This window comes from Sorex fumeus, unplaced genomic scaffold, assembly GCF_029834395.1.
Source record: "Sorex fumeus unplaced genomic scaffold, SorFum_2.1 ptg000047l, whole genome shotgun sequence".
NCBI classification, from domain to species: Eukaryota; Metazoa; Chordata; class Mammalia; order Eulipotyphla; family Soricidae; genus Sorex; species Sorex fumeus.
In genome coordinates this window covers 34,454,508-34,481,347 of record NW_026606104.1, presented here as the reverse complement: position 1 = coordinate 34,481,347, position 26,840 = coordinate 34,454,508, and the positions used below count along the sequence as shown (strand labels likewise).

General features: G+C 61.7%; 1 protein-coding gene across 2 annotated transcripts in view; it reads right to left on the bottom strand.

Annotated features, from left to right (window-relative positions):
- The window catches only part of CROCC (ciliary rootlet coiled-coil, rootletin), a 43,286-nt gene that overhangs the window by 3,245 nt on the left and 13,201 nt on the right, over positions 1–26,840 (bottom strand). For both annotated transcript variants that reach the window (XM_056122658.1, XM_056122659.1), the window contains 21 exons: positions 26,382–26,465; positions 25,839–26,072; positions 24,557–24,756; positions 21,219–21,401; positions 19,341–19,485; positions 18,580–18,726; positions 17,017–17,247; positions 15,837–16,030; positions 15,542–15,669; positions 14,420–14,589; positions 12,901–13,080; positions 11,966–12,100; positions 11,680–11,823; positions 10,469–10,707; positions 9,492–9,651; positions 7,716–7,883; positions 6,059–6,431; positions 3,739–3,908; positions 3,506–3,626; positions 2,902–3,065; positions 725–940 (listed from right to left, as the gene is read on the bottom strand). In XM_056122658.1, coding sequence (XP_055978633.1) covers positions 725–940; positions 2,902–3,065; positions 3,506–3,626; positions 3,739–3,908; positions 6,059–6,431; positions 7,716–7,883; positions 9,492–9,651; positions 10,469–10,707; positions 11,680–11,823; positions 11,966–12,100; positions 12,901–13,080; positions 14,420–14,589; positions 15,542–15,669; positions 15,837–16,030; positions 17,017–17,247; positions 18,580–18,726; positions 19,341–19,485; positions 21,219–21,401; positions 24,557–24,756; positions 25,839–26,072; positions 26,382–26,465 — 3,786 coding nt within the window. The remainder of the gene's footprint in view (positions 1–724; positions 941–2,901; positions 3,066–3,505; positions 3,627–3,738; positions 3,909–6,058; positions 6,432–7,715; positions 7,884–9,491; positions 9,652–10,468; positions 10,708–11,679; positions 11,824–11,965; positions 12,101–12,900; positions 13,081–14,419; positions 14,590–15,541; positions 15,670–15,836; positions 16,031–17,016; positions 17,248–18,579; positions 18,727–19,340; positions 19,486–21,218; positions 21,402–24,556; positions 24,757–25,838; positions 26,073–26,381; positions 26,466–26,840) is intronic.

The window sequence follows — 26,840 nt, the reverse complement described above, 5'->3', positions numbered from 1 at the left end:
GCCTACTGGCCCCGGGCGGCTGGAACCTGGCTCTGACCCACTGCCAGGCAGCCCCGCTCAGCCTCACGGCCCCCTGGCTGTGGAGGGGACCGGGAAAGCGGCTCGGAAGGCGTGTGGGTTCTGGATTTCAGTGTGACATCCTCCCACACCCCGGCTAGATCGGGGCGTCCTGGGAGTCCAGGCAGAAAGGGAAGTGAGTGAAGTTGACCTCCCGTCCCAAACGCCTTTTGGTGAGTGAAGATTCTATCATCAAACACTCTGAAATCCTCATTTCAGGCCGAAGGTCACAGTCCAGGGGGTAAGGCGCTCACCTCTCATGCCGCCCAACCCAGTTCTATCTCCAGCACCCCACACGGTTCCTGAGCACCACTGAGAACCAGCCCTGAGCACAGACCCAGGAGTAGTTCGTGAGCACTGTGAATGCTCCAAATAACCTTCCCCACAAGATTTTTTTTTTTTTTTTTGGTTTTTGGGGCCACACCCGGCGATGCTCAGAGGTTACTCCTGGAATCACTCAGGAATCACTCCTGGCAGGGCTCTACCCGCCCTGACCCCCCACCAAGGCCTTCTACTCTCCCCCCCCCCAAAAAAAATAATAAATTTCATCTCTGCCTCTGCTTGGCGAGGCGATTCTTGAGCAACGGCACCCGCTTGTCTGAACGGGGACGAGGCCAATGCCCGGCGTCCGGCGTCCGGCGGCAGCGGCTGCGGGAGAGCGACTCACCTGTCTCTGCAGAGACTCCACGCGCTCCTGCAGGGCCTGGGCCTGGGCCTCGCGGTCGCTCAGGCCCCGCCGGCTACGCTGCAGTTCCCCCTCCAGCGAGCGCCGCTGCAGTTCCAGCTTGATGCTGCGGCTCTCGCAAGCGTCCAGCACCTCCTTCAGCCGCCGCTTGTCGCTCTCCAGCTTGCCCTCGCTGGCCTTCAGCTTGCTGACCTTATCCTGGGCCGGAGAGGGGGGACGCTCAGTCCCCACTCGCTCTCCACCCCGCCGTTCCCACCTCCCTATGGGTCTGGGAGGAGGTGAGGGTGCCGCCCCCGCCCCGGGTAGTCCGGTCCATCACACACTCCGGGACTCTCCTGGGGGTCCAGACGCCCTGAGGACTCATGGGATGGGGTTCCCGGAGCATGCACCCCACAGAGGCAGGTCGGGAGGCCAAGCCATCTCAGGCAGCCTCTTCCTGCTTTTTTTTTTTTTTTTTTTTTGCTTTCTGGGTCACACCCGGCGATGCACAGGAATTACTCCTGGCTCATGCACTCAGGAATCACTTCTGGTGGTGCTCGGGGGACCATGTGGGATGCTGGGAATTGAACCCGGGTCAGCCACATGCAAGGCAAACATCCTACCCGCTGTGCTATCACTCCTTCCTGCCTTCCTTATTTTTTTTTTTGGGGGGGGCCCTCCTGGCAGTGCTCCGGGCTTATTCCTGGCTCTGAAGTCAGGGATCTCTCCTGGTGGGGCTCCGGAAACCATACGTGGGATCAAACCCGGGTCTGCCACGTGCAAGACGGGCGACCTACCCACCGCACCATCACTCCCGCCCTCTCCTGCCTGTTTCCCCCTCTGTGCAGTGAGGGGTGCTGGAGGGGGTGCAGGGGCACCCTTACCCCGGTGCCCACACTGCCATGGGGAGACATGTGCCAGCGCCGCGTCCCCTCTCCCCAGCAGGGGTTGTGGGTGTGCCGCCTTGAGCTGAGTCAGCAGGAGCCCTTGGCCTGCCAGCTTTGGGGGTTGCTGCTCCCCCTCCCCCGGCGTGGGCTAGGATGGGAGACTGAGGAGGGGTGGGGGAAAGTGCTGGAAGACAGACTGCAGCTCCTTCCATTCCGGAGACGGGGCGGGCCAGGGGAGATTATAACAACGCTCCCCCCCCACCCCCAACCAAGGCCTGGTCCCCGCGGCCCCCCCTGCTCAGGGCCCCCGCCAGGGCCGTGCCCGCTCCCCACCCTGGCTCCTGCCCAGCTTTGTTCCCAGCCTCCTCCTGCGGCTCCTGCAGCTGGGCCCTCAGCCAGAGCTGGAGCCGCAGACACAACAATCCAGCGAGCTGGGCCTGGAGCCAGCGGCAGGGGTGGGCTGGGGGCAGTCCTGGAGGGCCAGGGGAGGACAGGGGAGGGGAGGGGCTCAGGGCTGCGGGGAAGGTTTCAGCAGTCTGGACTGTTATCAGCAGGGCCTGCGCTCCCTGCTCCAAATGCACACACCCAGCACACGCATGCACACGTTGCATACACACACACGCACGCACACACACATGCACGCACCTATGCACACATGCACGCACACACACACACACACACATACACACACACACATCTCCAACCCCCATCCCCTTCAGGGTATAATCTCAGGCAGACACTCGAGGGCCTCCCTTTACAGAGGAGGAAGGAGAAGCAGGCAGGCCAAGAGGAGGAAGGGCCAGGACTTGAACACAGGGCCCTCAGGCTCAGTGCGGGGGCACAGGCTCTGCCTGGAGAGGCCTGGGTCTGAGCCCCAGCATAATCTGGTCCCCCAAGTCCCATGCCAAAGAGTGACCCCCCAGCACTTTGCAGGGAGCACTGCTGAGTGCCCCCCCCCAAACAAAAGACAGCCCCCTTCGTCTGCAGTAGGGCAAGCGCCCAGCCAAGGGTGGTCTGGCATTGGTGTAGGCCCGGCTGGCCAGGCCAGCTTCCTGTTGGCCTCTCCTGCACGGTCTGTGAATGAGGCTATAAATATCCAACTGGCCCTGGGCAGAGAACACTTGCCCAGCCCTGCTCTCTAGCCTCGAAGCCTGAGTGTGGAACGGGGGGACCATCACCCACAGCGCACACGAGACCCCACCCCCACCCCTCAGCCAGAAGCAGTGAAGCTTCGGGAACCGAGCTGGGGCTCCTGCAGGCTTCCTGCCTGTGAACCCCGTCCCCCATGCCCACCTGCTGGGACCGGAGCTCGCTCTCAGCAGCCTGCAGACTCCTCTGCAGCGCGGTCACCTGGTCCAGCGCAGCCCGGCGCTCACGCTCGCTGCGCCTCACGCTCTCCTCCTGCAGGGCCAGCTCCGCCTGGGCGCCACTCAGCCGCCCGTCCACAGAGCGCCGCGCTGTGGCCAAGCAGCCCCGTTAGCCCTGCACTGGGTCCAGGAACCCCCAGCCTTCCCACCCTCCACCAACCACCCTCAGCCACTGCCTCAGTAGACCTGGAGGGGTCATGGGACTGGGCATCAGGGCAGGACCCCCGGGGGAGGGGGGACACTGAGTCAGGACACGGTGGGCAGGATGGAAACAATGCCCCAGACCCCCGCGCAGAGCAAGGATCTGGACATCGGGGCAGGACCCCCACCCCCGAGGGGACACACTGAGTCAGGATAAGGTGGGCAGAGTGGGGACGATGCCCTGACCCCCATGCAGAGCGAGGATCTGGACTTGGGGGCAGGACCCCGGAGAGGGGGAGACACACTGAGTCAGGACAAGGCGGTCAGGATGGGAACGATGCCCCAGAACGATGGGAACGATGCCCGTGCAGGGCGAGGCCCAGGCCCACCTTCCTCACTCTCGGCCACGGCCTTCTGCAGCTGCCTCGCCCGGGACGTGGCGCCGTCCCTCTCGGCCTCCGTCTCGGCCAGCTGGCGACTCAGGGCACCCGCCTGAGTCCGGAGCTCATCCTGCAGCCCCCGACAGGTGAGGGGGGGGGAACCACGCTCAGACAACCTGCAGCACTGTGGGAGGCCCTTGGCCACCCTGCCCCCCGGCGGGCCCCCCCACACCCAGCCTCACCCGCTCCCTCTGGGCAGTCCGCAGCTCCTGCACGAATTCCTGGAGGGCTCCCCGCACCGCCTCCGGGTCCAGGTCTGAAGACCCCGGGGAGAGGACAGGTCCCGGGGATGGTGGCTGGGACCCTGGACTGCGTTCCAGGGGGCTGGGGCTGCCAAGCACGTCTCCACTTCCTGTGGGAGGAAGGGGACTGAGCCAAGTGGCAGCCAGGGGCTGAGATGGTGTCTGAGGCCCCCCAGGACATCACTCTGCATCCCCGGCTGTCCCCAGCACACACTGGGTCTTAACGACCCCCTGCTGACCACCACAGCCAAACACCCAGTCCTGGCATGGCCCAGAGGCCCTGTGATCTCCTCTGCCCAGCACCACCATTCACCTCTTCCCAACTAGCAACTTAACATCGCACTCAGCTCCCGCATTCTAGAACATTCCTTCTCTCCTCACTAGGGGCTTCGCTGGTTCCTTTCTCCCTACGGCTCTGTTGGCCTGACCCTTCTGTTGGGCCAACATAAAGATCATGTCCCAGAGGCTCGGACCTCACGCAGCATCCCCACTCCTGGTTTGATCCCCATCACTGTACATGGTCCCCCAAGCCCCGCCAGGAGTGATCCCTGACCACCACCAGGTATGGCCCTAAAACCAAAAGGCAAAACTCCCAGAGGGCCAATTCCCCTCTTTCACAAGCATGGCAGGCTGGAAACCAAGATCTGGGGCTGCAAACACAGGAGGCCTGCCTTGCACATGGCCCACCCCAATTTGATGCCCAGCACCCCATCTGGTCCCCTGAGCCCCACCAGGAGTGGTCCCTGAGTGCAGAGCCAGGAGTAAGCCCCTAAGCACTGCCGTGTGGCCCCCAAAAAATAACAAGCTGGGAAATTCCAGAGCTGGCTGGGGTTTAAACCCGGGCAGCCTGGGATTCCCCAGAGAAAACTTGAACTCTGCGGGTAGGGGTGGGCAGAGATGTTGGGCAACACAGCTGGGGCAGAGCAGATGGACACAGGACGACACCTGGAGGTCAACATCGGCACTGCAGGTCAGGGGTGAGCCATCTGTTCGCAGGCTCAGGCCCCAGCTGAGCACCCAAAGATCCCTAGGGAGAGACTGCTCCCCACTGTCCCTGGACCTCTCCCACTTCACACCTTTGTTGCTCCTCTACCTGAGCAGACCGTGATCCCCACTTGGCCTGTTCCTCTCCCGGCTGCCCTCTCGCCAAGCAGGGACCTCCCACCGCTCCCCTCTCCCAGACTCTCACCCTGGGCCTCACAACCACCTCCTCAGGCAAGCCCTCCCCATCTCCCACACAAACACCCCTGGCCCCCGCCTCATCATTAAGACATTTTCCTACTTGGGCAAAAGAAATAGTACAGTGGCTAAGGTGCTTAGCTTGCAGGCTCACATTCTGGTTCTATCCCTGGCACCTAGAGGGTCCCCAGTGCCCCCCCAGGAGGGATTCCAGAGCATAAAGCCAGGAGTTAGCCCTGAGCACAAACCCAGGAGGCAGCTCTGAGAAGAGTCAGATGAGCCCCCCCCAAAAAAAAAACCCAAAATCATTATAATAAATGTTTTTCTTATAATAAAATCTCCAGAACATCAAAACATGCCTTTCTGGGGGGCCGTAGTAATAGTACAGCAGGTAGGATGCTTCCTTTGCATGTGGCTGTTCCCAGTTCAATTCCTAGCACCCCATAGGGTACCCCGAGCATCACCAGGAGTGGTCCCTGAGCTCAGAGCCAGGAGTAAGCCCTGAGCACCACAGGGTGTGGACCAACAATCAAAAAGAGAATAAGTGTCCATGGGAGTGGAGACATAATCAAGCAGGCGGACCCCTAGTCAGACCCCTTAGACCCTAAGGCTCCCTGAGCATCACGGGGGGCAAATCCAGAGCAAAGAGCCGAGAGTTGCCCCTAAGTACCTCTGGATGTGACCCCCAAACCCAAAACCCTGACATTTCCCCCTTCCACCACCCCCCTGAAAAAGTATGACCAAGGGGGAAGGTAAAGGAGGAGGAAGGGGCCCTGGTGGGGGTTGGCGAGGGGAGGTGAGCTGAGGTGACAGAAGGAAAAACAAGGGTGACTTCAGACGGTTCATTCCAGAAGGGTCCAGAGCAGGAGCGATAATACAGCAGGAGGGCGTTTGCCTTGCAAGCAGCCAACCCGGGTTCGATTCCCAGCATCCTATATGGTCCCCCAAACACCGCCAGGAGTAATTCCTGAGTGCAAGCCAGGAGTCACCCCCTGAGCACTGCTGGGTATGACCCAAAAAGCCAAAGAAAAAAAAAAGTCTACAGAAGAGTTCAGAGCCATCAGGGGTGGGGCCCACTCACCTCCAGCTGGCAAGCCCCGGGCAGGGGACCCGGGGCTGGGCACTGGGGCAGGGCTGGGCACCCGGCCAAGGCCCAGGCCCCGGCGCAGGGCCGAGCGCAGGCTGCCCAGCTGGGCCTCGGCTGCACGCCGCTGCACCTCCACTCGGGCCAGCTCCGCCTCCAGGCCCTGCGCCCGGCCCTCAGCTGCACTCAACCGCAAGCCCAGCTCGGCCACCTCGGCCCGCGCCGTCTCCAGCTTCAGCTCCAGGTGGCGGGTGTGGTCCAGCTGCTGCTTCTCGGCACCGCGCACCTCCTCCAGGGAGCCCAGCAGGCCTCGCTCCCGGGCCCGGAACTCACTCTCTTGTTCCTGCAGCTTGCGCTGAGCTCCCTGGAGCTGAGGCAGGGGAGGGAGGGGGGAGGTGGTCAGCAGGGCCGCCCTCCCCACAAGAGCCCGCCTCGAAGGCCCATCCACCAGGAAGTGGCATCCACACACCTGTTCCTGTAGCTTATGGTCAGCACCCAAGCAAGATTGACTGATGGGGTATGGACAGAGGCTACTGGCCTTTACCTCTCCTTCACGCATGAGCCTGGGGTCCCATCTCAGTGATAAATTAACAGCCAACACAGCTAGGACTTACCGCACCAGGCCCCGGGCATCTTCCCCAAAGCACCTGTCTTATTCACCACTACAGTTCATTTTCATTTTAGCTTTTCTTTCTTTTTTTTGGGCTTTTTGGCATTTTGGGTCATACCCAGCGATGCTCAGGGTATTACTCCTGGCTCTGCACTCATGAATTATTCCTAGAGGTGCTCAGGGGACCATAGGGGATGCCGGAGATCGAATCTGGGTCAGCCACGTGCAAGGCAAGCTCCATCCCCATTGAACTTATCGACCCAGCTCCCTGTTTTCATTTTAATAAGTGGGGAACTGAGGCATGGAGCAGGTGAGTGGCTGACTGACTCCAGGTCACGGAGTGAGGAAGCCCAGTGCTGGGGTGCAAAGCCAGGTCCTCTGGCCCCGGAGGCTGTTCTCGGGGACTTGACGTCACACTGCTGCCTGGGCACAATGACACACTGAGGATATGTGCTAACCATTAATCTTTTTGTTGGCTTACAGGCTCCACCTGGCAGTGCTCAGGGCTTACTCCTGGTTCTGCACTCCAAGTGGTGCTGGGGTACCTTACAGGGTGCCCAGGATCAAACCTGGGATGCCTCAGGCAAGGCGGGTGCCCTACCCTCTGTACTGTTGATGGGGCCCCCACGCCCCTCTCATTTAGAGAACAAATTCGCTTCTCACCAACATCTCTACAAGCCAGAACTAAGCATCACCTAGATACTCAACCCAGTCAGGGCCTGTGCCGGGCCGACCCCCCGGGACTTCCCCGAAGCAGCTCAGTCCGGGTCACACAGGAGAGTCACAACAGCAAAAGGGCCAACAGAGCGCAGGCTTTGGAGTCAGACCTGCATGGCTGTGTGATGTTGGGTAGGTGCCTTGACCTCTCTGAATCTCCATGGCTGGCTCTCTAGGTAGACAGGGGCTCCCTGTACCACCTCATGGAGCTGCTGCAAGGACTGAACTCCCCCTTCCCACCCACCTTCCACTCCCGGCCCTGCGACCGTCCTTGCACTGAGGGCAGGTGCTGGGGAGCGGTCCCTGAGGGGCTCCCTGTCCGCTCACCTCCTGCCGCATGGCCTCCACACTGGCCTCGCCCTTCAGCAGACGCTGCCGCAGGTCCAGGGCCTCCCGCCGGCCCTCCTTCTCTGCCCGCTCGCCCAGCGCCAGGCGGCCCTGCAGGTCGGCCAGCTCTCGTGCCTGCCTGGCGTTCTCGCTGTCCATCACCTTCATCTATGAGACAGGGTGGGTGTGGGTGGACGCTCAGAGTGGTGCCTAGTGCTGTGAGCACTCAGCCAGGATGACCTGACCAGGGGCCACAGAGGCCGCACAGTGGGCAGAGCCAATATGGTTCGACCCTTGAGACCCCATTTGGTTCTCCAAGCACTGCCAGGAGAAAGCCCTGAGCATCGCCAGGTGTGGCCCCCAAACAGCCTGCAGACCCTACCTAGGTCACAAGTTGCCCCCCATGAGTGGCTCTCCAGCACTGCCATAACACCAGACACACAGAAACCAATCTCGTAATTATCTGGCTCTTCACAGAAATCTAAAACCGCGAGGCCGCTATTGTCTAGGCTGCCCAGTTCTGTGTACACAAACAGCCACCACCACCCTGCCCACTGGGGGCCTGTACCTGATAACCCCATGATAAGCCAGGCTGGTGGCTGCGCCCTGTGGCCTCAGTTTACCCCCTCATCGAATTCCCTGTGATGGGGCAGGGGAGGTCAGGCTTACACTCACACCAGAAGCTCTGCAGGAGTCCAGCTCTCATTACCCTTCCCCTCCATGCAACCCCTGACATTTGTTTTGTTTTTTTGGGGGACCACACCTGGTAGTGCTCAGGGATGACTCCTGGCTCTGCACTCAGGGCTCACTGCTAGCGGGGTTCAAGGGACTATATAGGGTGCCGGGCATTGAACTCAGGTCTGCTGAGTGCACAGCAAGCGCCCTCCCCACTGTTCTATGGCTCTGAGCCCCACAATGCCTGGCTTTGACTCCTCATAGCGCATCTAGCAAACTCAGGGACTCAGTCACACAAGACAAGTGTTCTCATGTGGAGTCACATTCCCGGCCCAAAGGTGCCTTGCTTCTTTTTGGTCTTTTTGGTCACGCCTGGAGATGCTCAGGGGTCACTCCTGGTGGGCTTGGAGGCCCATAGGTGGTGTCAGGGATTGAACCCAGGTCAGCGGCATGCAAGGCAGACACCCTACCCACTGTACTACTGCTCTGGCCTCTGCTTACAGATTTTGCTTTTGGCTTGAGGTGCTCAGGACCGACTTACTCCCGGCTCTGCACTCAGAAATGACTTCTGGCATTTTTGGAAACCATATGGGAGGCCGGGGATCAAACGCAGGTCAGCCACATGCAAGGCAAACACCCTCCCTGTTGTACTGTACTATCATTCCAGCCCTGTTCCCAGATCTTTGAGGACGGGTGAAGAAGTCCAGACTTCTCCGTGGAGAGAGTGAATGAGTGCAGGGTCACCACCCAGCACACACTCATTCCCGCACAGTTTCAGGGGCTCAAGGCCGCCCTGAGGCTGAGGAAGGACGGAAGGCAGAAAGAAGTTCAGTTCTAGTTCAAGCTTCTGTTTTCATGGATGGGGGCGGGGGCGGTTTCAGCTCCAGAGGGGGCATGGGTGGGAGGGCTGAGGAGGGGCAGCGGGTGGGAGGGGCTACCTGGCGCACCGGGCGGGGCTGGGGCGGAGCAGCGGGTGGGCGGGGCTACCTGGTGCACAGGGTGGGGCCGGGGAGGGGCGGGGCAGCTGGTGGGAGGAGCTTCCTGGCGCACGGGGCGGGGCTGGGGCGGGGCTGGGGCGGGGCAGCGGGCGGGAGGGGCTACCTGGCGCCGGAGTTCCTGCAGCTCCCTGCGGGCCTCCAATCGTGAACGCTCCACTTCCTGCAGTGCAGCCCGCAGCTCCCCGGCCTCCTTGCCCGCGGCTGCCCGCGCCTCCTCCAGTAGCACCAGCTTCTGCTCCTTGTCCTCCTTGGCTAGCTTCAGGCTGGGAGTGGCAGGAGAGGATAGAGGCCGCCTCAGCCGTGGGGTCAGTCCCCACAACGTGTCTTGGGGGCTCCGGTCCTGCTGACGCCCTCTGAGCCGAGTGTGGGGGGGGGAGGGGAAGAGCAATCCCATGGGGTTGGAGGGGACGGGCACATGGTTTTCAGCGGAGGGGCGGGGAAAGCTGTGCCCATGGAGAGATAGCATGGGGGTAAGGCGCTTGTCTTACGCGAGCCTCTGAGCACTGCCAGGTGTGGTCCCTAAGCAAATCCAACCCCCCAAACACATATACAAGTCACCTAGAGTTCTGTTTGTTTTTCTTCTTTTGGGTCACACCTGGTGATGATCAGGAATAACTCCTGACAGTGCTCAGGGTACCAAATGGGGTGCCAGGGATCAAACCTGAGTCGACCAAGTGCCTTCCCCGCTGTACTATTTCTCTGGCCCCTTTTTAAAAAAATTTTTTTTTAAGTTTTTGGACCACACCCAGCAATGCCCAGGGAATCTTCCTGGCTCTGCAGCACTCAGGAATCACTCCTGGTGGTGCTCGGGGGACCATATGGGATGGTGGGGATTGAACCCAGGTTGGCTGCATGCAAAGCAAACGCCCTCCCCACTCTGCTGTCACTCCAACTCCCACAAAAATCATCTGTACCCCCCCCCATCATCTGTACCCCTCCTCCAGATGGGGAGGGCACCCAGAACACCTCAGCTCCAAGTGGGGCTCCAGTAGGGACTCGTCGCCCAGGTGGTTGGGGGTGATAGTTTGCTCCAGAGATGAGCCTCAGTGGGCAGGGGCGCCGGGGAGGCAGGGCACCCACCTGATGCGCTCGCTCTCAGCCTTCTTCACGGCCGCCCGCAGCTCCTCGTTGGACCTGCGCAGGGCCTCACGCTCCTGGGCACCCTCAGCTAGGCTGCGCCGCAGGCCGGCCGCGCCCTGCCGCTGGGCCTCGCAGCTGTCCAGGCTCTCCCGCGCCCGCCGCTGCGCCTCCAACAGCTCCTGACGCAGTCCATCCCGGGCCTCCTCCAGAAGCTGCAGCTGCTTCCGGAGCTCTTCTGCCTGTGAGGTCAATGGAGGGGACAGGTGAGGCCCCACACCAGCTGCACCTGGGTGGACACCAGCCCATCCCCACGCCCCCAGCATGGGGCACGGGTCGGCAAATCACGCTGCTGTCAGCGATGCCCGGGCCTCGAATACTCATCGCGGGGACCCCACCTGCCCCTCCTGGAGCATGCTGGGTCCCACTCGATACAACAGACCCCTCCTATATGCTCAGAGGTCAGGGCTCTGGCCTGAGACCAGAGGACAGGCCTGGATTGGATCCCCGGCATCACATGGGCCCCCTGAGCCCTGTGGGATGTGGTCCTGGTGACCCTCATGAATTCCCAGGCCTGACCATCATCAGGAATGGCAACACAAAGGAAAGAAATGCAAGCCATGGGACTGGAGCGATAGCACAGAGGGTAGGGCATTTGCCTTGCACTCGGCTGACCTGGGTTCAATTCCCAGCATCCCATATGGTCCCCCAGCACTGCCGGGAGTAATTCCTGAGTGCATGAGCCAGGGTAACCCCTGTGCATAGCCAGGTGTGACCCAGAAAGAAAAAAAAAAAAAAAAGGAAAAAATGCAAGCCACCTGCTTCTGAGAGCCACTGTCCCTGCAGATGGGGTGGAGGAGGAGGGAGAACCTTATTGGGGATAGCGGGGACACACCTGGCAGTGTTCATTCCTTGCGGGCTGGGGGGAGGGGATCCGAAATGCTGAAAACCAAACCTGGGTCGGCCATGTGCAAGGCAAGGACAAATCTTACACTCATCTTTTTTTCTTCCCCCGTGGTCCAGTGATGCTCAGGGGCGATTTCTCACTCCGTGCTCAGTGGGATTTCTCACTCTGGCGGTGCTTGGGAGGGGGGGTCCCTATGGGGTGCCGAGGGCTCCAACGCCCCCCTCCCACATATGCCCGGAGCCTTGCTCCCTCTGAGCCCCAGCAGAGGCACGGGCGCCGCGCTGCTGGGGCCCGGGCGCCCGCTCACCTCGCGCGCGCCCAGCTCCCGCTGCCGGCCCAGCTCCCGGGCCTGCTCCTGCAGCTGCTCCAGCTCCTGCGCGTGCGCCGCCGCCGCCTCGTCCCGCTGGGCACGCAGGTCCCGCAGCTCGGCCGTCAGGGCGTTCACGGTGCTCTGTCCCCACCACGAGGATGAGGACGCCTCAGATGGAGTCGCCCCCCGCCCCCGGCAGCTCCCCCGCCCCCCACCCCCGTGAGCAAGTGTCTCCATCCCCCACCCCCACGCCCAGGAGGAGCGACGGCACCCCGGGCCCTACCCGGTGCTGCTCCTGCCTGCTCTGCGCGTCCCGCTTCTGCCGCTCCATCTCCAGGGAGATAGCGGCCAGGCTGTGGCGGGTCCCCATCAACTTCTCTGACAGCGCCGTCTTCTCCGACTCCTTCAGGGACAGGGCCTGCGCAGGGGCACGGCATCGGTCAGCCGGTGCTGTGCGCCCGCTGGGACTCGCCCCTACCCCAGTGATGTGCCCCCCACCAGCCCCCCAGGGGCTGGTGCACCCAGGGCAGAAGCAAAGCCTCAGGCCCTGGAGGCCTCAGAAAAGGGCCGGACCATAGTTACTCCTGGCAATGACACACCCTACGGGACCCCCCCCCCCCCAGGTCGCTGCATCCACGCCTGGACTCTGATTATTGGACACGGAGGCACCGAGCAGGAAAGTGCCAGGGCTAGCAAGGACGGGAAAGCGGACACACGCATCCCCGTTCCATCACAGACTGGTGCTTCCTTTTATGCTGGCCACACCCAGCAGTGCCCGGGATGGAACCCAGGGCCACCTTGTGGGAAGCCCGCGCTCCAGCCCTTTGTCCCCTCACCCCAACCAGGAGGTGGATCTTCTGAAGACCATCAGGGACCCACAGGCATGGGGGGCAGGGGCAAGGCGGTGAGAATGTGGGCTCCCTGCCCGGGAACCCAAGTGCTACATCCATATTCCGACGGTGGCTGCCCTCAGCCAGCTCCCACTGTGGGCCTGGGCTCACTGAAGACGGGGTTCAGGCAGCCCCCTTCTCCAGCCAGGCTGAGATCAGACCAAACATACCTGGGGATGCCCCGGCCCCAGGGACACCCCTTCAGCTCTGCCATCCTGCAGGTGAGAACACTGAGCCCCAGAGGGCGGGCTGGCTGAGCAGAGATCAGCCCAGAACTGGGAGCCCCCTCCCTCCCCCACCCCCCGCCCAGCCCCCGGGACTCACGCACCTGCTGCTTCTCGCTCTCGGCCAGGAGGAGACCCTCGTCCCGCTCCTGCTGCAGAGCTGTGATCTCCTCGCTCAGCTCCTCCTTCTCGGCCTCCAGCCGGGCCAGCAGCTCCTCCTGCTCCCGCTGCAGCTGGCTCTGCAGCTGGGCCCGCTCCGTCTCCAGCTCCCGCCAGGCCGCCTCCTGGGGGCCAGGACCAGGCATGTGGGACCCCGGAGGCGGGGGCACAGCAAAACCCACCTGCCTCCCACCACCGGGGAGGGGAGGGAGAGGTCAGCAGAGGAGTGGACGGGTCCCTGGGAGGTGGGTGGGGGACACAGTGAGACTGAAGGTTGCGAGCAACAGCAGCCACGGGGCCTGGTGGAGGGGTGGACAGCTGGAGGACAGCTGGGCCGCAGGGGGCCAGGTTAAGAGAGAAGATAAAGGAAACCCCAGGAGTGAACCCTAGGCCATGGTACATGGCCAGGAGGGAAGAGAAACTCGGCCAGCAGGGAAGCCGCAATACTCAGTTTGTTGCAGCTGGACAGCGATGGGACCAGCCCTGCCCAGTGGGCTGCACGCAGGGATCTGACCTGGGGACAGCGCGGGCAACGGAGAGCCTCAAGCCAGGGGGACTTGATTGGATGTGCAGGGATCGAACCCAGGGCCTCACCGAGCCCAGGCCTAGCCATCTGAATTTCAGACCAGAGGCTGGCAGAGGCTGAGGAAGAGGGGTGGGCTCGCGGCAAAGGGGCGATGGGTCATCGGTGAGGAATGGAGGGACTTTGGGGGCTGCTGAATAGCTGGACAGACAGATTTGGCAAGAGCAGAAGACAGTGCAAAGGGAATTCGGGCAGGTGCAGGAGGTGGCTCCCTGGGACCCGGTGCCTGGGGTTTCTGAGCAGCACCCATGGGCAGAGAAAGGCCCATTTGGGTCTCCACTGAGGTTATCTGACCCCTGACCCTAGGGGCTGGACGCTCCTGCCCCTGGAACTGTGATAAATTGGGTACTTTGTTGCCACCTGCTGGAGAAGTACCGCACTGGCACGCCAAGGCAAGAGAAGCCCACAGGGTGAAGGGCGCCCCCTGGTGGACAGAGTGGGCCCCTTTGCCAGCGGTCGCCTGGTCCAGAATAAGGAGAGTATCCCAGATCCTAACAACAATCCCAGGCAGGATCCGATCCAAACCCCGGCAGGTGATGGGAATCCCTCTGCTCCCGGGGCTCTGGCAGCCTTGCCCCCTGGTGCTCGGGTCATCCCTCTGAGAAGCCACCAGGGCTTCTCAGCAAATGCCTGATGGGGGCCACACCTGGTGATGCTCAGGGCTTAGCTTACACCTGGCAGTGCTCGGGGAACCGAACGGAGTCTCAGGGATCGAACCATGTCGGCTCTGGTGAGGCCAGCACCCTGCCCGCAGTGCCGTCTCTCTGGCCCCGTCCTCCAGGGCTTCTGGAGCAGACAGGAAGTGCCACTCCGTGGATGTGGAGCCCAGAGCAGAGGGCGGTGCCCAAGGTCCCTGACCACCACCCCAGCTGTACACAGACCTTGTCTCGCTGCAGCCGCTGCAAGTCTTCCTCGTGAGCCGCCCGCTGCTCCCGGAGCGAGGCCTGGGCCTCCCGCTCGGCCTGCACCAGCTTCTGGGCCAGGAGCTCCTTGTCCAGCGCTGCCTTCTCCTCCACTGTTGCCATCTGCTGCCGCAGGCCCGCCAGCTCCACTGCAGAAGAGGGAGGTAGGGACAAGCCATGGGGTAGAACCTCCCTGGGCCCTGCAGGCTCAAGCCAGGAGAGTCCAGTGGGCAAAATCCCAGAGCAGGGGCAGTGGGGGGGGGGGGGCAGGGGAGGGGGGAACGTGCACCCGGTCAGCTTCCCTTTCCGAAGCTCCTTCTCTCTGGGACTCAGTTTCCCCACCTGGCCCTGGCCCCTTCTGTCCTCCATGAAAGGTCATGGAACAAAGGACAGGACTGATGAGAAATAGGAAGTGACCCCCACGGCTCCCGAGCACTGGTCTGGGCCCTGGCTCGGACCCTGGAAGCCTCATAACATGCCCCTGGAGCCACACTCACCCCCAACTCACAGGTGAGGCCGTGGAGGCGCAGAGGAGGGAAGTGACGGCCCAAAGCAGGATCACTGCCCCTTGGACCACCACAGACACGTCCCAGAGCACCCCTCCTCAGGGCGGGGACTGCTTAGCCCCCGAAGGACAGGGATGCCAAGACGAGCCAGTGACCCCAGTAGAGGCTGGGCAGGAAGAGCCCTGAGTTGAGAGCCTGGCAGTGCCAGTGAGGGCGGCGGGGCGGGCACTGTGGGGCCGAGTTCCTGGCAAGGCACCAATGGCTCCGCAGAGAACCCCGAATTCCCCAAGTGCCCTGATGACGATCGACACTGGCAGGTGAAATGGGCGGAGGCAGGCCCGGTGCCAGGGCCTCTGCCCGCTTTCCTCCCCGTTGCCCGGCAACCACAGGGGTAGGCAGGCACTGGCCATCTCTAATTGCCAGGCAAGGGAGCTGGGCCCAGGGAGACGAGAACTCGCTCCAGGAAGCGGGGGAGGCGGAACATCCGAACCCAGGTCAGCCTGACTCCCGGCTTCCACGGGACCCCAGGATGTAGGAGGGTACCGAGCTGAAGCCTACTAAACCATCCCTCACGCCCACCCTGAGCTCCTCCTACCGGTCAGGGCCTCCTTGGCCAGGAGCAGGGCCTGTCCATCTGCCTCCAGCTGCTCCCGCCGGGCCTCGAGCTGGGCCAGCTGCTGCCGCACCTCGAACAAGCTGCCCTCCAGCGCCTCCTTCTCCACGCTGCAGCACACACAGGCCCCGGGGTACCGAGACTCAGCCTCCCCGGGCCCCGGGCGGGGTCAGCGCCCCTGCCCGCACCCCCTAGGGAAGCCGGAGTCGGAGCCAGGCCCGGCCCGACTGGCCCCAGCCCAGTCCCAGCAGAGCCTCCCCCAGCCCCAAGGCCTCACCGCAGGCGTGCGGCCTCCTCGGACAGGGTCCGGCCCTCCCGCTCGGCGGCGGCCAGCTGCACCGTCAGGCTGGCCTGCTCCTTGGCCAGCGCCTCCTTCTCCCGGCCCGAGCGCTCCAGCGCCTCCACCTGCTGCTGGGTCTCCCGCCGCGCCTGCTCCAGCTCCTGCTCCCGACTGCTCAGCTGCCGGGAGAGCTGACCCCCACCGGGCACCGTGAGCACCCCCCGCAGGAGCCCCTGGGCCTGCTCAGCGGGCAGCACCCGGCCCTGCTCTGCACACAGCCTGTGTTGGCCCCCAGGACCTAGGCTGGAGTCGCCCCCTGCCGTGTGGCCGCAGGGGAGGCTCAGCCCACCCCAAGCCTGCAGTGCTCGTGCGTGCAGAGATGAGGCTCCTTGGCAGGGGAGAGGCTCCGGGAGCTGGGACACAGGCTCTGCAAGTGGGAGCCCTGGGCTCAATCCCTGGCACCGCGTGGTCCCCCGAGCACTGCTGGGAGACAACAGAGCGGCCCCCAAGCACCAGGTGCGGCTCCCAAACAAAAGCAAGGCAAAAAGATGACGGTGCTCGCTCGAGCTATTTCTTGGGTTTTGGTTTTTCTTTCTGAGCGGGCCCTGGCAATGCATAAGGGATCGCTGCACTCAGGGACCACTCCTGACTGAGCACACACGGAGACCGACCCTAGGAGATGCCGGGGGCATCCAACCCGGGTGAGCTGCATGCAAGGCAAGCGCCCTCCCCGCTGTACTGCGGCTCCGGCCCTTGCTTTAGCTCGTTCTGCGGCCTGACGCTTCCAGAGAAGCTGAATCTACGGAACAGACAGAGCCGCTGCATAGACCCCCAGAGTGGGGACGTTGAGGCCAGTCCTGAGCTCCAGGACAGAGGCAGGAGGCGGCGTCCAGAAACCTTCAGAGCCAACAGCCCACGCTCCGGTTCTCAGCTCCTCCCTCTCCCTTGGTTGTGCGGACTCCTGCTCAGTGCTCACGCACAGTGCTCCCTGAGCAACTCCAGGGTGACGCGGGTAAACTCCCCCCACCCCACCCCCAGCCTCCCACCATCCCCATCACACCAACGAGCCCACCGAGCCCCCAGGCAAGTGGGGCGGGGAGACCAGCGCCGTGGGGACTGAAAGCTAGGACTGGCCGCTGAGGTCAGGCCCCGCCCCCCGCCCCGCCCCCACACCCACCTGGGCCAGCTGCTCCTGCAGCCTGCAGCGCTCCGAGCACAGCGAGGGGAGCCGGTGCTCCAGGGCCTCTCGCGCCTGCTCCGCCGCCCGCAGGGAGCCCTCCAGGCCCTGCCGCTCCACCTCCTGCTCCAGCCGCTCCTGCTGCAGCCGCTCCTGCTCCTCCCGCGCCGAGCTGGCCTCCTGCTCCACCTGCCGCTGCCGGCCCAGCACCGCTGCCTTTTCCTCTTCCAGCTGAGGGGCCAGGGAGCAGCTCAGCCCCGCCCTGCCTGCAGGAAGGGGTCTGCCCCGGGCCCCCGGCCCCGTGGCCACCGCAGCCATCAGCACAGCAGCCTCAGTGTGTGAGCACTGAGGGGGCTCTGGGGAGCTTCACTGTTAAAAATTTGGGGGGCGGGGGTCACACCCAGAGTTGGTCCGGGGCTGCTCCTGACTTAGTGCTCCCAGTTTGTTCCGAGTGGTGCTCTGGGGACCCTGTGTGGTGCAAGGGATCAAACTGGAACTGAAACAGGGATCCCTGAACACAGAGTCAGGAGTAAGCCCCGAGCACTGCCTGGCCTGGCAAAAAAAATAAATGCATACGCTGGGATCGGCCACATGCCAGCCAAGCACCTTAGCCCTTGTATTCTCTCTCCACCCCACCCCTGGCACGGCACTTGGGGCACTCCTGGAAGTACCTGGGGCACCAGGTGGGGCCAAGGATCAAACCTGGGGCTCCCACATACAAAGCAGGTGCTCCGGGAGGTGATTCAAAGGCTGGAGCAGGTATGAGACCCAGCTTCCACCCCCAGCACCCCACGATCTGATCCCCAGGCACTGCCAAGAGCAACTCCTGAGCACCTCCAAGGTGGGCCCCCAAACAGAGAAGCCTGGGCCCCAGCCCTCCACACTGAAGCCCCCGCCCCTTTTTTTTTTTTGCTTTTTGGGTCACACCCGGCGATGCACAGGAGTTAGTCCTGGCAGTGCTCAGGGGACCATATGGGATGCTGGGAATCGAACCCGGGTCGGCCGCATGCAAGACAAATGCCCTATCCTCTGTGCTATCTCTCCAGCCCCTCTCTCTTTTTCTTTCTTTCTCCTCTTTCTCTCTCTCTATCTCCTCTCTCTCTCTTTTTCCCTCTCTGTCTCTCCCTTTTCTCTCTCTCTGTCTCTCTCTGTTGGTTTTGGGTCATACCCAGCAATGCTCAGGGGTTCCTCCTGGCTCTGCACTCAGGGATTGCTCCTGGCAGTGCTCAGGGGACCATACGGGATGTTGGAGATCGAACCTGGGTCGGCCACATTCAAGACAGTGTCCTACCTGCTCTACTATCGCTCTAGCCACCTCCCCAGTTTTCTTTTCTCTGATGCCATGAGAAGAGATAGACAGAGAAGACAGAGACAGACAGAGAGACAGAGAGACACAGACAAAGAGACAGAAAAAGAGAGAGAGAGAGAGAGAGAGAGAGAGAGAGAGAGAGAGAGCGCCAAGAAAGCAGGTCCAAGTGTTGAGGGATCCAGAAAAGTGGGCAGAGAGGCAGGGTGTGTGGACTGGGACGCCTCGGTGGGGCGCCTGGGAGGTGCACAGGGTACCTGGGCGATGAGGCGGTTCAGAGCCAGCTTGTCCTGTGCGAGGTTCTCGTTGAGCGCGCTCATCTTGGACAAGGAATCCCGCAGAGAGGCCTCCTCGGCCCGAAGCTTGGTCAGCGAGAGTTCCAGCTGCACGCGGCCCGCCTCCGCCTGCAGGGTGGGGACCAGGGGCCAGGGGCGTCGGGCACCAGAGAGGACCAGGCAGGAGGGAGAGGTGGGGAGAGACAGCCCAGAGCCGGGCTGGAGGGGACGAGGGCGCCACCCTGTGGCAGAAAACAAGCCCTGCAAAAGGCTGCCGTCCAGGTGAGGGGGCTGGAGGGGACGAGGGCGCCACCCTGTGGCAGAAAACAATCCCTGCAAAAGGCTGCCGCCCAGGTTAGGTAGATGTCCCAAGCCCACACAGCGGGAGGCTTTGCAAGAAGTAAAGAGCCCAGGGCAGGCCACAGGGTCCCCGTGGCCAGAGAGAAGCAGCTCAGCGCAGGGCCAGTTAACGGGAAATGGGACAGGCACCCGCCAAGGGCAGTCCCCAGATTGTCCTGGGAGCTGCGTCCCGAGACAGGACTGGACAGCCCAAGCCACAGAAGTGGGCAGGAGCATCTGGGAAAGCAGGGCTATGGCCCGCACGAAGGCCAGTGCCCAGGTGGCTGGGCTTGAATGTCAGCCTGTGCCCAGAAGGATCCGTCCAGGGAAGGGTGCGTCTGGGGTGAGAAGGCGAGGGTCGAGAGCAGGGGTCCCTCTGTGCTCGTGGGGCAACAGGGCCTCACCTTGGTCAGCGCCTCAGCCACTTCGGCCTTCTCGGCCTGCAGCATGTCCCGCTGGAGCGCGGTGGAGCTCAGCGCCTCCCGCACCTCCACCAGCTCCTTGGCCAGCTCCGAGCGCTTCCCCTCCAGCTGCTCCAGCTGTCTGTGGCTGTGTGCAGAGGGCAGGGAGCCAGGTCTCTCCCGGCCCCGTGGCTGCTGCAGTCAGGCACCCCCTACCCACACAGGGACAGCCACAGAGTCCTCAAGTCTGACGACTGCAAAATAGGCCAAGATCTGCCCGGCAAAGTTGTGACAAGGCTATTATGTATGACCGTTTGTACTGAGAATACAGGGGCCAGAGCGATAGCACAGTGGGGAGGGCATTTGCCTTGCATGACCCAGGTTTGATCCTTGGCACCCCATATGGTCGGTCCACTGAGCACCAATAGGAGTGATTCCTGAGTGCAGAGAAAGGAATCACTCCCAGCACTGCTAGGTGTGCCCCAAAACCAGGGGAAGCGGGGAGAGAGAGAGAGAGAGAGAGAGAGAGCGCACTCTCCCCTCTCCCCTCCTGCTTCTGTTGCCCAGTTTCCAATCTGCCTTGGCTTCTGCTGATGAGCCACGTGACCCTGGGCAAGTCACATGACCTCTCTGTGCCTATAACTTCATTTGTTTGTTTTGGGGCCACACCTGGCAGTGCTTGGGAGACCATGTGTGGAGCCAGAAATCAAACCTAAGGATGACCACGTGCAAAGTGAGCACCTTAGTCCCTGGATATGTCGGTGGCACAATTGTCGTAACGTCCAACTTCAAAATACTGGGAGATGCTCCAAGTGCCAAGCACATCCACAGCAGGCACGAGGCCTGGGTTTGGTCTCTGGTCCCGTGTGGTGCCCTGAGCATAGTGCTGGAGGTAACCCCTGAGCCAGCTGTGACCCCAAAACAACAAAAAAGAATAAAGATCATGACTATTTTGTTTTTTTGTGTGTTTCATTTTTTGGGGGGGGCCACACTCAGCGATGCTCAGGGGTTATTCCTGGCTCTGTGCTCAGGAATCACTCCCAGTGAACTTTGGGGATCATATGGGTTATCGAAGATAGAATCTGAGCCACCTGCTGTATTATTACTCCGGCCCCACTACTACCATTGAATCAATCAATTAATTTTGGCTTTCTGGGTCACCCCAGCGATCCCCAGGGGTTACTCCTAGTTCTGCACTCAAGAATTACAGTACTTTATGGGATACAGTACTTTATGGGCAGTACTTTATGGGATAGAGGGATTGAACCCAGGTCAGCTGCATGCAAAGCAAATACCCTACTTGCTTATTTGCTCAACTATCGCTCCGGCCACAGTACTACCATTTTAATGACTGTTTTTTCTTCTTTTTTTTTTCTTTTTGGGTCACACCCGCGATGCACAGGAGTTACTCCTGGTTCATGCACTCAGGAATTATTCCTGGCGCTGCTTGGGGGACCATATGGGATGCTGGGAATCGAACCTAGGTTGGCTGCGTGCAAGGCAAACCTCCTACCCGCTGTGCTACTGCTCCAGGCCCTGTTTCCCCTTTATTTTGGAGTGAGGTTTGGTGGGTGTTGGGTCACACCCAGTGGTGCTCAGGGGACCGTAGGTGCCGTGTGGTAAAAGCAGGGTCACCTCTGTACAAAGCAAATTGTCTAAACCCCTGTACTATCTCTCCAGGCCCCCCACCCACCCACCAGCATGACTGTTTTCAATCTTCACCCACACCCTCCCTCCCTGGGACCAGTTCTCTGATGCTAAGTCAGTGACTGACCACTCTGAGCCTCAGTTTCCCTAAGTGGGACGGCAGGCGAGAAGACCTAGCACGGGAGGGGAAGTGGGAGCCCAACAGGGGAGCCTGGCAGGCCGCGGGCGCCTCACCTGCGCTCCAGCTCCCTGCGCATGCGCGCCCGCTCCTGGGCGGCGTCCTCCCGCTCCTCCTCCAGCTGGCCCCGCTGCCGCCGCAGCTCTTCCTGGGCAGCCTGCAGCTTCTCGCGCTCCTGCCGCAGCTCCTCCGCCTGCTTCTGCGCCGCCTGCAGGCTGCCGGCCAGGCTGCTCTTCTCCCTGGACGGCAAGGGACGGCGGGCTGGTGGGGCTCCGGGGCCGCCTCCTGCCCGCTAGCCCCGTCCTCCACTGCCCATCTACAAATCCGCTAGAAACGGTCTGGAGAGACGGCTCGTGGGAACGGGAGCACATACGGGGGAGCCCCGGGTTCAAGCCTTGGCACCGCAGCGTCTCCCAAGCACCCCCAGGAGTAATCCCCAAGCTTGGAACTGAGAGTCGCCCCTGGCTCCCACCAGATATGGCCCTAAAAAAAAAAAAAAAAAATCAGGGGCGAGGGCAGTAGGACCATGGGCAGATGCTTGCCTTGGACGCCCTACCCACTGAGTTTGATCCCAGGCATTCAATGTGGTCCCCAGAGCCCGCCAGGAGTGACCCCTGAGTGCAGTGCTCGGAGTAACCCCTGAACATTGCGGGGTTACTGTGGGTTTTTGTTACAAAAACAAAACAAACAGGGGCTGGAGCGATAGCACAGCGGGTAGGGCGTTTGCCTTGCACGTGGCCAACCTGGGTTCGATCCCGGCATCCCAAGCACCACCAGGAGTAATTCCTGAGTGCAGAGCCAGGAATAAGCCCTGAGCATCGCTCGCTGGGTGTGACCCAAAAAGCAAAAACAAAAACAAAAACAAAAATCCCCCCATGAGATACGAAGGTTGGTAGCAGGTGAGGAAAACACATCCACCTTGGGGCAGGAGAGATGCTACAGTGGCAAGGGCGCTTACCTGGAATTTTGCAGGCTTAGGTTCAATCCCCAGCACCCCATATGGTCCCCGGGGGCCCCCACCAGGACTAATCCCTGAACATAGCCAGGCGTGACATCCCCCAGCCCCTCCCCCAGGAAAAAAAATACAAGCTGGTTAGTAAGTAAAAATTGCAGAATGCTGACTGCTGTGCTGGGTGTGATGTAAGCACGGGACACGCCCCTCTCTGTCCAGGCAGGGACAGTGCTGCTGTCTGTCTCTCCAGACGGGCCTGAACTGAATGCCAGTTCCCACCTCAGTCACATCCCAGGTCTGGGCAAGTCTCTCAGCCACCAGACACAGCTTGGGAAGGCTGCCTGAGAGGACCCATGAAGAGCACTGGGCAATGAGCCTGGCATGGGTGTTCAGGGACCCCGGCCACTCCCAGGCAGAAAGCACAATGCAAAGCTCCGGGCCTCAGGGAGCAGGGAGCCGGCAGCCAGCAGGCGGGAAGGCAGTGAGAAGGCCCCACCTTCCTTCCTCTCTACTCCCCAACCCTTTCTGATGTGGACACTGATAGTACAGAGAGTAGGGTGGGTATTTGCGTTGCACACGGCCAACCCACATTCCATCCCTGGCACCCCATATGCTTCCCCGAGCAGCACCAGGAGAGATCCCAGAGTGCAGAGCCAGCCCCGAGCACTGCCAGGTGTGACCCAAAGGCCAAAAAGGAAAACCTTGTAATGGCGAGATTCCACTTTGGTTGAAGATGAAAACCAAAAAGCAACACCAAGGCAATAATCAAAATGTGAGTGAAGAGACGGGTAATGTGAAAATTCTCCGAGAAAGGGCAGAAGGGGATGAGGGCTTGCCCTGCAGGCAGCTGGGCATGGTTCAATTCCCCACACCATGTATGTCCCCTCAGCACAACCCCAAGCAAGCCCATGGGGTCCTCGGGCCTGAACCATCCTGGTCTCCTGAGCATCACTGGGGAAGCAAACCCCAAGTATCTTCAAGAGACAGCCTAGAAGTCTTGAGGGGACAGAAATGATCTTTAGTCAATGGGGTTGCCAAGGATTTGAAATATGGCCAGAGCAATGGTGGGACTGAAATTTTACTTTGGGCCAGAGCAATCGTCCAGCAGCAGAAAAAAGAAACATTTTTAAAGGGATCCAGGGAGATGGTTCCAATGGTTGGAAGAAATGTGTGACATGCACACAGCCCCGAGTCAGGAGGCCAGGGTGAGAGCACAGGGAAGAGCGCTTCCCTTACACACAAACAACCCGGGTTCCATCTCCAGCATCCAATGTAGCCCCCTGAGCACCACCAGGAGTAGTTCCTGCGGGCAGATCCAGGAGTAACCCCCGAGCATCACTGGGTGTGGCCCCCAAAGAAGACAAAACAAAAAACCCACAAAGCCCCGAGTTCAACCCATAGCTCCACAGACCGGTGTCTGTTGGACCATCTTTGCTGGGTGTGACCTCAGAGGCAGTCAGAACTAGGGGTGTGAGCTGAACACCGCTGACAATGACCTCCGGCTCCTGAGCACTGCGAGGGAGGCCCCCTTCCAAAACCTCTTTTAATGAAAAAAAGTTTATGTTGATTTGTTTTTAGGCCACACACCAGCAGTGCTCAGGGTTTACTCCTGGTTTGGTGTCTGGGGATTGCTCCTGCGGGCACCTGAGGGACCAGGTGGTGCCAGAGAGAACCCGGATCTCCTGAATGCAAACCAGGTGCTGCATCCTACTGAGCTCTCCATCTCTCTCTCTCTCAGAAATTTATTTTTAAAAATTGAAGGGAGAGGGGACTGGAGCAATAGCACAGCGGGTAGGGAGTTTGCCTTGCACACGGCTGACCCGAGTTCGATTCCCATCATCCCATATGATGTCCTGAGCACCGCCAGGAGTGATCCCTGAGTGCAGAGCCAGGGGAAGTAACCCCTGTGCATCGCTGGGTGTGACCCAAAAACCAAAAAAATAAAAAAAGAAGAAGAAGGGAGGGACTGGAGCAATAGCACAGCGGGTAGGGCGTTCGCCTTGCACGCGGCCAACCCAGGTTCAATTCCCAGCATCCCATATAATCCCCCCGAGCACCGCCAGGAGTAATTCCTGAGTGCATGAGCCAGGAAAAACCTTTGTGCATCACTGGGTGTGACCCAAAAAGAAAAGAAAAAAAATTGAAGAGGTTGGAGGGAAAGTACAGTGGGTAGGTCGCTTCCCTTGCACATGGCTAACCCAGGTTCAATTCCCAGCTTCCCCTATGGTCTCCGAGGCACCACCAGGAATAATTCCTGAGTGCAGAGCCAGGAGCAACCCCTGAGCACTGTCCGGTGCCCCAAACCAAAAACGTAAAAATAATTTTAAAATAATGAATTCCCTTTCACTAGACCTTCAGCAAACACACGCGGCTCATCCCTGTACCTCGGAGGACGCCCCCATTGTTCGCAGGCTCCAGGCCCCCCTCTGACCTCCCGGGCACCTGGTCAGGAGGTCCAGGGAACTCTGCAGCCGCTTGGCCTCCCGCCGCGCCTCCTCGTGGGCGAGTGCGGCCACGTCGGTCTCGTCCTGCAGCCGCCGCAGCTGCGCCTCCAGCGCCCGGCGCTCGCTCTCGCTGTCCCCGAGCTGCTTCCGCACGGTGCCCAGCAGGTCCTGGCTGGCCTCATAGCGCCCCCGCATGTCCTGCGGCACGGGGAAATGGCAGGGTGTGGAGGGCCCTGGACAGCTCCGGAGAGTGAGGCTAAGACCCCTCCGGGGGTCCCTCCCCCTGGGGTCCTGGAAATCTCTGATGAAATCCAGGCGCCTGACAGAGCTCCGCACTCCCCTCCCCTACCTGGGTTGTATCAAGGGGCTCCCAGGCCCCGGGTGTCCCTCTGTGTCCCAATTTGGGGGACTCCTAAGTCCCTCTCGTCTGTTTATCCAAGACTGGGGCTGGTAGGACATTTGCCCTGCACACAACCAACCCAGTTCGACCACCGGCATACCATATGGTCCCCTGAGCACCACCAGGAGTGACCGCTGGGCACGGCCAAACGTGGCCCCAAATAAAAAAAATATCCAAATCACCTGCCTAAACCAGGACTCGAGCTCCACCCAGGCCACGCCCCCAGGTCCAGGCCCACGAGCTCAAATTCAGCTGGGCACATAGAGTCCTGCAGACTCTAAGCTGGGATGCTCAGGCCCCGCCCTATGGGACCCCGGCTCCACCCCTGGGATGCTCAGGCCCCGCCCCATGGGACCTTGGCTTCCCCTCTCCATGCTCACAGCCCTGCCCTATAGGACCCTGGGTTCCCCTCTCCATGCGCAGGCCCTGCCCTAAGGGACCCTGGCTCCACCCCTGGGATGCTCAGGCCCCGGCCTAAGGGACCTCGGCTCCACCCCTGGGATGCTCAGGCCCCGCCCTAAGGGACCTCGGCTCCACCCCCGGGATGCTCAGGTCCTGCCCTATGGGATCCTGGCTCCACCCCCGGGATGCTCAGGCTCCCCCATGATACCCCAGCTTCACCCCTGTTATGCGCAGGCCCCACCCCTGTAAGGCCCCAACTCCACCCCCGGGTTGGGCAGGCCGCACCTATGGGAACCCAGCACCACCCTGGGGATGCTCAGGCCCACTATGGGACCCCAGCTCCACCCCTGCGACGCTCAGGCCTCCCCATGGGACCCCGGCTCCACTCCTGTGATGCTCAGCCTCCTCCGCAAGGGACCCCGGCTTCACCCCCCGCACTCCCACCCCCCCACCCCGGGAAGCGCAGGCCCCTCCGTACCTGGACCTGCAGCTGGCGCTTATGCAGGGCAGAGTGGATGAGGGCGAGCGTGGAGGAGTCGGAGCAGGCGGGGGACGGGCCTCGCCGTGGGGACCGGCCCCGGCTGGGTGAGGGCCGCCGTGGCGGGGACGGGGTCCGCGCGCCTGAGAGCCCCCGCAGGCTGCCCTCGGACGTCTCGGCCGTGTGCTCGGAGCCACTGAGCTGGACCCCGCTCTCCATGTCCGACAGGACGGCCTGCGGGCGGCAGAAGCCCGGGGCATCGGCCTCGCCCCCTCTCCGCATCCTAAACTCCCTTCCTCCGGGAAGTCTTCCTGACAGCACTCCTACGAGCCCACAGCTCTTAACCCTGCCTCCCTAGCTCAGTTCTCTCTTTGACCGGGAAGACACCAGTTTCTTCCGGGTGGGCAGGGCAGCCCCTCCCCGCCAGGGCGACCCCTAGGGACTGGGTCCCCAGGGCCCGCAACTGCTTGCAGTTCAGTTCAGGGCCGCCAGAGGGCGCATTGGCCCAGGACTGCCTGACCCGACCCAGCCCAGGGGTCGTACCTGCGCCAGGTCCCGGAGGGTCTGCTGCAGCCCCTCACCGTCCTCCGCCTCCACAGCCACCTGCTCCTGGAGCCGTAGCGCTTCCTGGAGTGATGATGGAGAGATAAGAGAGGGGGTCGGGGGTCCGCGCCCAAGTCTGGAAGCCACTTTCATCCCCCTCCCTGTCTCCCACCCCTAGTGACCCCACAGCACACCCATCACCCTCCCCTGGACAGGCGGGTTCAGGCAGGGCACGGCTGGCTCTAGGTCCCACAGCCCACAGGAGACAGCTGGACAGAGAACACAGGCTGGGTGGGCAATAGAAGGGTGATGGGTGGGCTGCCCACAAGCACCCTCGAATGTCCCTGAGAGAGGGCAATGTGTGTGTGTGTGGGGGGGGGGGGGAGAGGGAACTTTGTGGGCCACGTCCAGCAGAGTCTGGGGGTTACCCCTGACTATGGACCCAGGGGTCCTTCCTGG